This window comes from Zingiber officinale, chromosome 9B (assembly GCF_018446385.1).
Source record: "Zingiber officinale cultivar Zhangliang chromosome 9B, Zo_v1.1, whole genome shotgun sequence".
NCBI classification, from domain to species: domain Eukaryota; kingdom Viridiplantae; phylum Streptophyta; class Magnoliopsida; order Zingiberales; family Zingiberaceae; genus Zingiber; species Zingiber officinale.
The window spans coordinates 101,073,504-101,086,514 of NC_056003.1; the positions used below are offsets into that span (position 1 = coordinate 101,073,504).

Below are 13,011 nucleotides of genomic sequence, written 5' to 3' on the forward strand. Positions count from 1 at the left end.
GCTAGGGTAAAATGCTCTCGTAACTTACCTGTCTATATCTTGCGATGAGACCGACGATACTAGACCGCTTGAGATGAGTAATATCATATTTTGTTCCAATCATGCATTCCATTAGCCTCGGGCTACAGTGTAATGACAAAACTTTTCCGCATTTAATCAAACATCTACGGGTCAATTCTAAAATAGGATGTATTATGGATTAATTTTCTCCAATGGAAAGATAATCCTAAAATGTTGATTAGCATCGAATGAATTACTTTCTGAATTAATTTATTAGAATAATTGGATATATGAATTATAAAAAAAAAAATCATGTACTCCATTATTATTATGATTATTTGATATACAAGTATTTGAGTTTTTTCGATCCAATTAGGCCTGCCATTATCTAATTAATTTGTTAATTGGCTAATTATTCCTGCAGCCGCCCAGCAGTAGCCATGCAACCATTACTCCCGCGCTTAAATGAATCTGACTACGTCTATACTTTCTTCCCGTCCGATCCGATTATAACGGATTAATTTTTCATTACTTGAATAATTATAAATATTAATTTTTATTTAGTCAAAAAAATAATTTACTAATCTCTACTTGTGAAATAACCGAAAAATCAATCTTCCAACACCTATATACATTAACAAGTGTAGGACAAGCATGACCCAGAATTCACGGCGCCGAAGGGCTACGTTCATGCATGTGTTGAGAAATTAAGTGGGGCTAGAAAGCGCACATGACATGATCGCTGGAAATGCCATACATGAGCAGTAGAAATCGGTGTATATATATGTATGCGGGGCAATACAAGAGGAGGTTGGCTAAGGTTACACAGGTGTAGCGTGCAGCTGGAGGTGGTTTGCATTGATTGCTTTGGGTCGCATAATGAGCCTTGTAACGGGCGTGGACAAGCATGCAACTCAAAGGACAATGGCTGAGGTGTACAACTTATCCAAGACATCAATAGGGTTTGTGAGGAATGATTGTGGGCTCTGTACAGCGACATTGTTTATACAAATTCTGGATACTCGTTTGTTACAATCTTGTTTTCAGATAAATTGACGGGAATGAGTTATCTTTTTGCCTATTTCTGAAAATTTCAATTTAATTCAGTTGGCACCTAAACCTAATTGAATTTAATTGAATGCGAAAATTATAGTAAAAATAATAATAATTGCAACACAGACTATGCAATGGTCAAACCTGCGATAGCTTACGTGGCAACGGCCGACCGGGCGGTAAGTACCGTTACATCAGCCTATGCCAATGATCGCCACATGGGTGATCGCCTGGACAGGTGGCAGCTTCTTAATTGGTCCTCGATATATCATAATTACAATTAATTGCCCCGCACCGCACCATTTGTCGGTCTTTTTTTTTTAATGTACTTTTATAAACCACTCGTCTCTTTAGAATTTACTACAATTCTCCTCCGGTTAAATAATTATTTCACATTCCAGCCCCTTAAATTTCTTCGCGGCCAACAGCAAACTCGGCTATAAATAGCGCACGCCTCCGGTGCGGGGATAGGGTTCCGCAATAGGGAGGAAGCGGCGGTTCTCGGCGCCGAGGAAGGAGGTCGCGCGGTGCTGTGTCGGCGAACTCACCGGAGAAGGAGAGGATATCGCACATGAACCATTCGCCGGTGCAGCTGCTGCTTCCGCGGCAGAGGAAGAAGGGTCACCGCCGCCACTCCTCTCTGTTTCTGCCCCAGGAAGGGGCGGCCGCCTCGGCGCTGGTCGGCAGATCTGTGAGCTTTAGAGAGACCCTTGCGCCCCTGATGGAGGGTCCCGACGACGGTGGTGCAGTAGACGCCGATGGAGATCGGAGGAGGGAAGGATGGGTCCACTGGGTACGGATCCTGCTTTCGCGTGTTCCTTCGATCAACTCCGAATCGGTTGCTGCCGGAGGTGCGTCCTTCTCCTTGATCCGAAGCACCGACCTCCGTCTCCTTCTCGGAGTCATGGGTGCGCCGCTCGCCCCCGTCCACGTCAGCGCCGATGATGGTTCGCCTCATCTCAGCATCAAGGGCACTCCCGTTGTAAGTGGCGTCTTCTCTTCTTTCTCTGTTATGCAGTTCAGATCCATCCCTGAGCTGCATTCTTCTCTTCCTAGGGCTAAATCGCGGCTTTGAGTTCGGCATTGGGGGATTCCCACTTCGATATTTTCGATCTCTTAATTTCCTTCATTTTCCACTTTTCTTAACTCCGTTTCATAATCCTCGAAATGGGAATATTGTTGATGAATTCCATGATCCATCTCACAGTAATGCCACTCAATTCGTTCATTCTCTACTCTTCAGGAAGTGTCATCAGCACAGTACATTATGCAGCAGTACATGGCGGCGTCGGGAGGTCTGAAACTCCAGAGATCCATCCGCAACGCCTACGCCAGGGGGAAGGTGCGAATGGCGGCGTCAGAGTTCGCGACTGCTACCAAAGTCATCAAAAACAGAAGCAGATCCTCACGCAAGGTTGAGTCGGGCGGCTTCGTTCTCTGGCAGATGTCCCCAGATAAGTGGTACGTCGAGCTGGCGATCGGGGGTAGCAAGCTCCACGCCGGCTCCAATGGAGAGGTTGTGTGGCGCCACACTTCCTGGCTCGGCGCCCATTCCGCAAGAGGCCCCGTCAGACCTCTTCGACGCGCACTACAGGTTCACAATCACTTCAAATTCACTATATTTTTTTCAAACAACAAATTGGTTTGGAATGACTCCGCCACTGGCTAAATTCGAGTAATTCTTCGATTAGGGCCTCGATCCATTGACGACGGCCAGGATGTTTGCCAATGCGCGTTGCATCGGGGAGAAAAAGGTCCATGGGGAGGATTGCTTTGTTCTCAAGCTCTGTGCTGACCCTCAGATCCTGCAAGCCCGAAGTGAAGGCCTCGCGGAGATCATTAGGCACGTCCTCTTCGGATACTTCAGTCAGCGAACTGGGCTCCTCGTTCTAATTGAAGATTCCCATCTCACTAGGATCCAAGCTAACGCTGGAGGTGATGCAGTGTACTGGGAGACCACCATTAGTTCCTTCCTCCTGGACTACTCCCTGGTTGAAGGTGTAATGATTGCCCATTCAGGTCGATCCAATGTCACCCTCTACAAATTTGGCGAGTCGGCAATGAGCCACACCAAAACTAGGATGGAGGAGAATTGGATGATCGAGGAAGTGGCCTTCAATGTGCCTGGCCTCTCGGTGGACTGCTTCATTCCCCCTGCTGATATAAGTTGTGATTCAATCACTGAATCTTGCCAACTTCCTCAAGAAGAACGCAACAAGGGTGTCGCGGGTCACCGGGCAAGAAGCCAGAGGATGCGTGCGGTAAGGTAATTTGGAGGTTGTAGTCTAGCGTTAGAATCATGAACAATCAACAGCTCAATTGTTCATACTTCTGTTTATTCAATTATGAAACCATAATGGTTTTGATGACATATTTCTGTTATTCCCTTTGGATAAGAGCATATCTTGATAATTTCAAGCAGGTAAATATTTTAGGGAACTGGATATTGAATTTGGGTGGGAAGCCTTCTTTTGTCCTCAGTGTTTAATACACTGCAATTGCCTTGCTCTTGATCTAATTTCTGACTTGTAACTTGACTTGCAATATTATCATTAACTCATGGTTTCCTCACGGTGAATAAGTATTGAAAGATATAATTGTTTCGGAACTTGCGTTATGTTTCTACAGTGCAAGTCGAGATGAAACTATGTGACTTTTCCTGTTCTATGCTTAGATCATACTTCTCCCTGATCCGCCCTCTTAGCCCTTGTTTATCCAGATGGTATGATGTCTTTGTTGACTGAAGCCAAGGATGTGCTTTGCATTTGCCCAAAGCAATCGTTGCATCAAAGAGAAATCAAGCTCGCCGTGTGGATTTTTAAGCAATGCATGAAAGGCATCAACTTAATGACACCAGCATTACCATTCTTTCAGGCAATCTACTACTTTTGGGTCACTCACTGGAGCATTCAGCTGTAGATGTAAAGGTACTGTCTTTTAATACGTTGGCCAGGCACTATTAATATATTTTTGTCAGCTACGTGACTACGTCCCATGTGCCTCTTAACCTTCCGTACCTACAAAAGTGGGAAGAACAATGAAACTAAATAAGCCATCGAATCTTTCCTGCCTATTTTATCATTTAAAATTACCCAAACTTATTCCTGAACCGCTGAAAGCCTGAAACTGTAAATTTAACATTTTTAAAGTTGAGGGGAAAGAGTTCCCTTCAGAAAAATCTTTGACCCACTTAGAAAGACCAATTATGATCCCTTTGACACCTTTTGCTCTCAAACCTGAAGTGAAAAACTGATGGGGGATAGCTTGTCCTGACTTAGGGAATTCCAAGAAAGCTGACGAACGAACGAACTTCACTAACGTGCCCGATCTAAATATGACCTGTGAGCACCTTTTACTATATTTTATTATGCTTGTTCTAAGCCTCTGTGAATGGCTTCACCAGGGAGCATGCTAACAAGGGTAGAGTCCAGAGGCGACTGCAACAAATTGTACTGCTGAATTGATGGAGACATGTAGGGTAGACAAATTTGTATTCTATCAGTCGGTATGCCGTCCACGTCTAGTCATCGGATTATTTGTGACGGTAGACTTTATAAACGGGCACAAGTGAAATTTACACGCATATTTATCTTAATAAATCTGGAATTAATTTTTAATGAGTATAAAATGTGATACCTGATCTAGGTACAGAATTATTATACTGAAATAAAACATCTTCTATCATTTATTTAATTTAATTTTACTGTAGAACAGATAATATTAGATAGTAGGGATATCATCTGATGTTTCAATTACTTGTGACTCAATCTACCACTCCATTCGAAGGGCTCGCACTATGCTTCAATGATTTCAAAGGAGAAGTCACTCTGACAAAAAGGTGAAATCGATACTTTAGCAGTGATATAGAAACGTCTTAAGAAGATCCACTAGAAAATGAAGTTCCATTTGAGAATAATAAAGATCCACTCAAGAATAATGAAGATCCACTCGGAAATGAAGTTCTACTTGGGAATGAAGTTTTACTCAGAAACAATGAAGATCTACTCAGGAATGAACGAATGAAGATTCACTCGAGAATAATGCTCGGGAAAGATTATTGCTCGTGAAAGATTACTCGGGAAGGATATATTGCTCGAGAAAGATATATTGCTTTGGAATTGAAAAGAGTCAACTAATGTTTTGGATATTCTTGATAATCATCTTGGAATTTGAAAAGGTTGATGAGACTTTAATACCCCTTCATGCTTTTGCCTAATTAAACTCACTTTATTTTCAAAGCTTAGGAAATATAAACCTAGCTAGTTTAATGAAGCCTTAGGAAATATAAATCACATTTAATGCATTTTAACTTATCTTGTAAAGTTGTTCCAAGTCTCTCTTATAAAGGGTCATCATTTGTATTGTTTGAAGAGGTTAGTTTTTTAGATTAAAATATGTTTGCGCTTTTAAGCTTGTGAGAGGAACTATCTTTTTGTATTCCTCTAAACTCTTTGGTGGATTCCGTAGAGTAGTGAGTTGGGAGTCCTACCTTGTGTTACCTCTTATTTCTTGTATACTTCCAGTGTTAAATTGGTATAAGAGCTTAAGTTTTCAATGGCTAGTCATAGAAGACAAAGGTCAAATGGTAATTCTGTAGTTCGTCAAAAAGACCTTCGTAATATTGAGTTGGATGACTTGAGGAGACAAGTGCAACAACTCGAGGAATGTCTTGCATGTGACAAACCTTTATAACATGATAATTAAGGATCATGGCTCAGAGGCTGGTTATGGTTATGGTTATGCAAATCAGGAAATGAGTTTTAATCTAATTTATGAAGAAGTCGATAAGGAACCTTATGAGACAACACCTATCTACGATGAATACAATGAAGAAGAAAGGATTATTTATAAAGATCATGGAGAATCTTTGGTGGTATGACATAGCTTCAATGCTACTTATGTTGAAGGTGGTCATGCTATGCCTTTCCAAGTGCAATCTCTTCTTCAATTCGAATTTCAAGTGGTGGTGCTGAAGAAAGATGATTCGTAGTGTATGTACATTGACAGTAGAACAGTGAACAAAATTGCTATCAAGTATCGCTTTCCCATCTCTCTACTCGATGATCTTTTTGAACAACTTCATGGGTACAAGATTAATTCCAAAATTGATCTTCCAAGTGATTATCACACTGATGCAACAAGATCGATGATAATGTTTATAAAGTCAAGTTGCCTAGTGGTTATGGGGTTTCCAATATTGTTAATGTTGTTGACAGTTCTCCTTATATTGAATCTTATTTTAATTCGAGATCAAATCTTTTCCAACCGAGGGAGACTGACATAGAAAAGCCCCAAGAAGATCCTCTCGAGAATGAAGTTCTACTCGAGAATAATGAAGCTTCACTAAGGAATAATGAAGATCCACACAGAAATGAAGTTCCACTTGGAAATAATGAAGATCCACACAGAAATGAAGTTCCACTTGGAAATAATGAAGATCCACTCGGGAATAATGCTCGGAAAAGATTATTGCTAGGAAAAGATTGCTCGGGAAGGATATATTACTCGAAAAACATATTGCTTTGGAATTAGAAAGAGTCGCGTCAACCTACGTTTTGGATATTCTTGATGATCTTCTTGGAATTTGAAAAGGTTGATGAGCCTCTAATACCCTTGCATATTTTTTCATGATTAAACTCATTTTATTTTCAAGACTGAAGAAATATAAATCTAGTTTAATGAAGTCTTAGAAAAATATAAATCACGTTTAATACATTTTAACTTATCTCGGATAGTTGTTCTAAGTCTCCCAGCATTTATATATTCTTTGAGGTTGGTTTTTGAGATTAAAATATGTTTGCGCTTTCAAGCTTGTGAGAAGAATATCTTATTGTATCCCTCTAAATTCTTTAGTGGATTCCGTGGAATGGTGAATTGAGAGTCCCGCCTTACATTTCCTTCTATTTCTTCTACATTTTTATGTCAAGCAGCTCTTTTAAGATGGCTCCACATTATAAATGAGGATATTCCGTCTTAATCAAACGGTCTTCCTAAATAGGGGAATGAGGAATCTAACTACGTTTCTCCTAAACCTTACTCGAGTACCAACTCGTGAACAATGGAGAAGCCACTGGAACAAACAGTGGTTACTGGGCTATTCGCGATATGCATCAATCTCCATATCTCCACCACTAGCTCATAGGAGTCGAACAATGATCCACAATGTGTTAATGAAATAAATCAATCAATAAATAAATGGACAGGATTAATCGATCCTGAGATTGACGGTGGAGATAACATTGGTAACATCGGTGGGTTCGTTGATTACGGTTATGCCAAGGGAGCGAAAGGCATCTCTCGGAATGCATGACCATGCAGCCGTCACAATCAGAGAGCGGTTACGTTTGTACGACGATCGAGGAAGCCGTACAATTCGGGACTCGGATGAACAGACGAACGATCGCTCGATGCGGCGACGGTTACTACAATAAAACCAGGCGACGGGCAGGAAAATCCCCAAACAAGTCCGAGCAGAGTGTGGCGAAAATGAACAGCCTCCTTTTGGGCAACGCCGCGACAGGTGCGCATGGAATCCTCCTTCACCGCCTTCCCGCTCCGCCCTCCGGTTGCCTCCGCGATCTGCCAAGGCTGCGCGCGAGGAGGTCTGCGAGATCGCACCTCCTCTCCTTCAAGCTCAACCTCTCCTGCATTAAGTCTTCGTGCTCGCGATTGTCGCCGCCCGCGCCCTCTTCTTCGATCTTCAGCTCTCCCATCGCTTCCGCTTCTGTTGCCGTTTCCGCCTTTGCTTCCTCCGCCGCTTCGATTGCCGCCGCCGCCGCCGGTGCGATTTCTTCATTTGTCCCCATCCGGAATGGATTCTTGAGTTGGTACCTCCGGATGATCGAAGCGCACCCTCTTACAACCAAGAGCCTCACCGCGGCATTCATATTCGCCACCGCTGACGTCTCCTCTCAGGTTCGTTGCCCATCGCCACCTCTTGTTTCCCTAAGTTTCTTTCTGTTGGTTTATTGGTTTGCTAGAGCCAAGCTACAGAGCAAAGCAGAACGCAATCTAGTTTATCGACTTTTGGTTCTTTTGATCCAACTTTAAAGAAAAACACAAGACCTTACAAGATCCAACACAAATCGAAATAATTAATTCTGCAAATCCAAGATTCTATTCTATCACTGGAAAGTGAAAGAACTTACTTTAGCAAAAAACGATGCATCATATTGATCCTTTGTCTCAATTAGCTAATGAACACTTGATCCTCGTGTTCTCCTTCAATTATTAGGAAAAACTTGCATGCAACATCCTCCTGTTCTAGGCTTGCATTTACTTGTACAATAAATTCGTTTCAAGATATCGCCTAATAAATATATTTATTATACTTGTACAATAATTTGGTTAAGCAAACCATATTACCAAAATATATAAAAATGTTAATCATATTCTGATTGGTTCATTAAGTATTCAAACCTCTATCATTATCATGGATATTAGCTGAGTCTCAACTTATTAGGAGGTAAGAAATGCCCCCTCTTTCTTCTTTAGAAATCTGACACATCATATTAATATTGTTTTTTCTTCTTTTCATCCCGAAGGAAAGTAATCTTGAGGACATTTAATTGTAATTTAGCTATAACCAAATACAAATCTACATAATGTCAAATTATTTTACTGCATTATCAGATTACTACATTTTGATTAGACTGTGTTTCTCTTGGCAGATAATCACAACCGCATGTACTACTAGTATTGATATTGTGAGAATTCTGCGAATGAGCGGATATGGTCTGTTAGTTCTTGGTCCTTCATTGCATTTTTGGTATAATTTTCTCTCAAAAATTCTACCAAAGCAAGACATAATCACCATTCTGAAGAAAATTTTACTTGGACAAACTACATTTGGTCCTGTAATGACTGCTGTGTTCTTCTCAGTAAATGCATTTTTACAAGGTATATTTATATTTCTTTTTCCTTATCCCATTGTTCTATTACAATCTTAACCTCACAAAAAAAAATTTAAGTTTATATTTTTAAACTAAATAGAAAATAAAGGGTTGACACTTCTTATTCTCTTTTCCTTTTATTTTTTGCTTACCTTTCAGGTGAATCTGGCGATGAGATATTTTCCAGGTTAAACAGAGATTTGATTCCCACTATTAAAGCCGGATTTTTGTACTGGCCTCTATGTGATTTCATTACATTTAAGTTTGCCCCGGTTCAGTTACAGGTAAATTCGTCACTGTTTTGTCACTACACAGCATGGGCTCTATCAATACACTCTCACAGCTCACTTTTTTATTTTCCTTGAAACAGCCTTTGGTTTGCAATTCGTTCTCCTTTTTTTGGACGATATATCTGACCCACAAAGCAAGCTTGAAGAAAGTAAGCGATCAAGAGAATTCAACCTCTTGACTTCTTTCAGACTTTGAAGATTCGTTAGTTGTACAGTCCCCATCTCACAAAGCACTCAGGAGGAAGATTTTAGCTAAAACACATACAGTTAGCAGCATAAGTTCTCTCTTTTCAATTGTATAGTCGTTCTAAAGGCATTTGTCGTTCCAAAGGCATTTTCCATCTTTTGAGACTTACAGTACATAAGTACATTGAAACATCAAGCCAATATATACATGTTTTTTTTTTAATTCTGTGATTTACATAGAATTATTACTAGATACTTGCATTAATACCTTTGTGGTTGTATTTGTGGTGGCCAGGCAACACACTTCTTATTTGTTAGCTTACCTTACAAACTGTAATAATATTAACTTTATAACTATGGTTAACCAATAAATTTCAACTTATTTAGAAAATATGAACTTTGTATAAATTTGTTTCCCAAATTAAAAACAATTTGTGTTTGTATTATAGCACATTGTGTGTTTGTATCTGCCAATCCGACACAGGAATATTTCAAGTACCAGACAGATTTTCATTTGGTAAGTGATAACTACAAGACATGTTTGTACTAGTTGATGCATATTTCAGGAATCTGCTTCGTCACAATAGGTTTTCAATTGAATTGTTGGTTATTGTAATACAGGAAACTCTTACATGAACAACCTAAGTGCATATCAAGAACTGCTGTCTATCAAGAAGTATGTCACTGCAACACGTCAAATTTTGTGACATGCCAAACTTGGTTTTTCTTGTTTGCGTTCAAGAATTGCACCTCTGCTCTTATACGGTCCATTTCTTTGTTTGGACAATACAAATTTCTGCACATCATCCTTATCTCCATCTGAATTCATACTGCTTCTCACTTATAGCTACAATGATACCTCAACATAATCAAGAAACAATCATGTCAGCTCAAGCTCAAGCATTGAGAGAACCAAGGATTCTGCTTTAGTCCACTCTGGCTATGTGTTTCATGTTGGAATCTCATATCAATCTCAGAAATCCGGAACTGCCCTGGCTCATTACCCTTTCTTTGCGTAGTTGCTGACCCTGTCGAGGACGAAGAGAAACTGGATCCAGAATCTGAGCATGAAGATATCCCTTTCTTTTTCTGTCTTCTGCTTCCAGTTGCAAGGGTCAGGTCTAAGTCACTCTCTTGGCATTCCATTCTCATATGATTCTTATCTTGCTTTTCAGTTGGGTGTTCCAAATCAAACGTCGGATGGCGTGAATCCTTTTGGCCCTTCTTGTTGGTGTTCATCTCATTCATTAACTGCTCCTGCACTCGGTACAGACGGTGGAGTTCATGCACCTGGATTGGAACAAGGATGGAACATTTATGATTTGAGATTTTCAATAACTGCATGGTTTAATTTGTGAGAGTGAAGCATAATAGAAAGGCACCTGTTGTCTGAAGGTGTCTTCCTGTTTTAAGATTGATTTCTTCAAGTATTGTTTATCATATTGCTCCATGAATCTTATCTCCCCGAGGCCTTGTCAAAACTGCAGTGCCTTTCAATGTTATGATGATTTACAACACCATTCGCAGCAAATGAGAAGAAGGAAAATAAATAAAGTGGAGATCAAGAATTGATAGGAAAGACCATATGGATATTTGTTCTAAACATTAAAGGTACTACATTTCATATTAACTGGCATTCAGAAGTTGATGGCCTTTCGACATCATCCTGAAGGGAAACATTTCAAGGTGTAGAAGATTAATACAAGATATACTTGTTTCTATCCTTTCTATGTTGACAGAAAAAATAAAAAGAAAATAGATCATTTGGTTTACAGGAACAAATTGTCTCAATGAAGTTCATGAACGTGGATCACACAAATCATTCTCGGAACACTTGCTTCTTTTATTTTTGTATTTTTAAAAAAGGAAACTTGGTTAAATAATCTTGTTGGGAAGCTACTTACAAATCAGCTAATCTACTAGTTCCCTGGTAGATTTCACTCTTAAGTTTCTTCAGATCGATCTTATAAGATCTGAATCTTAGAGCATCATATTAAAGATTGAAAAGGAAAAGAAAAAAAAAATCACACCTGATCACTTCTAGCAGAAGAATTCTTTCGCTAGGGGCCGGGAGAAAGAACTCAAGAAAGACTTTTCTCGAGGAAGACTTAAACTTGGAGGCCGAGGGAGAATTTAGGTTTCTTCTCCGAGACTCTCTCCTTCCCACCAGATTATTTAATGGGTTCTGCAAGGCAAGCCAAACAAATCCCAGTGTTTGGCCAGTGCAGTTCAAGCCTCTGAAGGTGAAAGATGACCCAGGAAGTACCAACGATAGCCAGTATTAATATAAGCAGACCCACAATAATATGATATTCTGCATATTAGTTCTCAAAACTATGAAGCACTACTTCAAAGAATCATTGGACAGACAGCTATGGCTGCCATGGTAGGTCACATGTGCCACAGAATTTTATGATCATAAAAATTAAAAAAAGTTGTCTCGCCAAACCTATATTATTGGGCACCTGCAGCATTTCTATCAATGGTTTTATACTTTGTGGAACAGATAAGAGCAGCAAGTGCGCTACTTATTCTCTTATGACATGGGGAGAAAATCTACATGCTTAAAGTAGCTCAATTGTGCTCAGACACAATAGGGCACAAACAATGATTAGTATCCCATCTCATACTCAAATCTTTTTGCCGGTTGCGGTTACTACAGCCATTAGCTGGATCTGTACTTGTTAAATCTAATGCACATGGAGTAGATCTACCTAATTAACAATCAGGACGATGAGCATATCATTTTCGGGTAATTCATTGCTATTGTTTTAATTTGTCCAGAGATAAAAAAAATAAGGAGGTAGATTTGCTGCTGCCATAAATGGTGGATCCAGACGGATCTGAATCTCAAAACAATGAAATAAAGATTAATGAGGTTGACGAGTCAATTGGTGTGAGACGGACACCTTCCATTGGCTGCAAATAGATCTGGAAGCACAAGCCTTGGATCATGCCGGGGAAGGTACATCCTGCCAAATGTTTTAACTACCTAGTAATCATCATCACCTTAGAAAAGGGATGACACATGGAACAGGTGTGCATTATTGCCCCAATCATACCAAAGCATCTTTCCTTTTCTTAGGGGCAGGAAAGCTCTGGTTTTGTCCTTGCTGTACTGGGTGGATACAGGGTATTTGGAAGCTTAAAGAAAAGAAAAGAAAAAAGCTATTCACACAAACTAGATATTGGAAAGTGGTGGGTCTAACGAGAGGAGGGCATCACAAGTGGAGGTCATGTGGATGCATGAACTCCTCCATTTTGTTCATATAAGTTCACTGAATTCTCCCCTCTTTTGTCAAGAAATGACAAGGGACACGAGGGCCAAGGGAGCACTAGGCCTGCATCAGGCCTGTGCTGACCACGCAGAAACAAGAAGGGTGCTAGAGTTCATCATACGACAAGCTGAGCTTGGTGGATCAGCATGCTGTTGTGGAAACTCTTTTAGGGAAGTCAGTCAGTCAGTCAGTCAGTCGCAATTATATTTGGTGAGAATAAAAATTAGGTGTGCTCAGAATTTTAGGACAAGAAAATAAATTTCAGGCGTTCGCCATGCTCCATTGTCGCTTTCCTCGTGCGTGGAATGAACT

The 13,011-nt window shown here is 40.2% G+C and overlaps 3 protein-coding genes across 4 annotated transcripts; 2 read left to right on the forward strand and 1 right to left on the reverse strand.

Annotated features, from left to right (window-relative positions):
• The first annotated feature begins 1,467 nt into the window (after nucleotides 1-1,467).
• On the forward strand, nucleotides 1,468-3,480 carry LOC122025709. Its single transcript, XM_042584559.1, has 3 exons — nucleotides 1,468-2,035; nucleotides 2,297-2,647; nucleotides 2,745-3,480. The coding sequence occupies exons 1-3, from the start codon at nucleotides 1,625-1,627 to the stop codon at nucleotides 3,321-3,323; spliced, it is 1,341 nt and encodes a 446-aa protein (XP_042440493.1). The 5' UTR covers nucleotides 1,468-1,624; the 3' UTR covers nucleotides 3,324-3,480.
• Nucleotides 3,481-7,359: 3,879 nt separating this feature from the next.
• On the forward strand, nucleotides 7,360-10,057 carry LOC122023235. Its single transcript, XM_042581309.1, has 6 exons — nucleotides 7,360-7,968; nucleotides 8,724-8,952; nucleotides 9,105-9,229; nucleotides 9,316-9,384; nucleotides 9,906-9,938; nucleotides 10,043-10,057. Exons 1-6 carry the CDS (start codon nucleotides 7,360-7,362, stop codon nucleotides 10,055-10,057), a joined length of 1,080 nt encoding a protein of 359 aa, XP_042437243.1.
• On the reverse strand, nucleotides 9,980-11,804 carry LOC122025455. Of its 2 annotated transcripts, none has more exons than XM_042584261.1 (3): nucleotides 11,452-11,804; nucleotides 10,804-10,911; nucleotides 9,980-10,711 (listed from the first exon to the last, which is right to left on the reverse strand). In XM_042584261.1, exons 2-3 carry the CDS (start codon nucleotides 10,870-10,872, stop codon nucleotides 10,307-10,309), a joined length of 474 nt encoding a protein of 157 aa, XP_042440195.1. In that variant the 5' UTR covers nucleotides 10,873-10,911; nucleotides 11,452-11,804; the 3' UTR covers nucleotides 9,980-10,306. The 2 variants fall into 2 exon arrangements, with proteins under 2 accessions (XP_042440195.1, XP_042440194.1); XM_042584260.1 differs by having other exon boundaries at nucleotides 10,804-10,902; nucleotides 11,452-11,795.
• Between the last annotated feature and the right edge of the window lie 1,207 nt (nucleotides 11,805-13,011).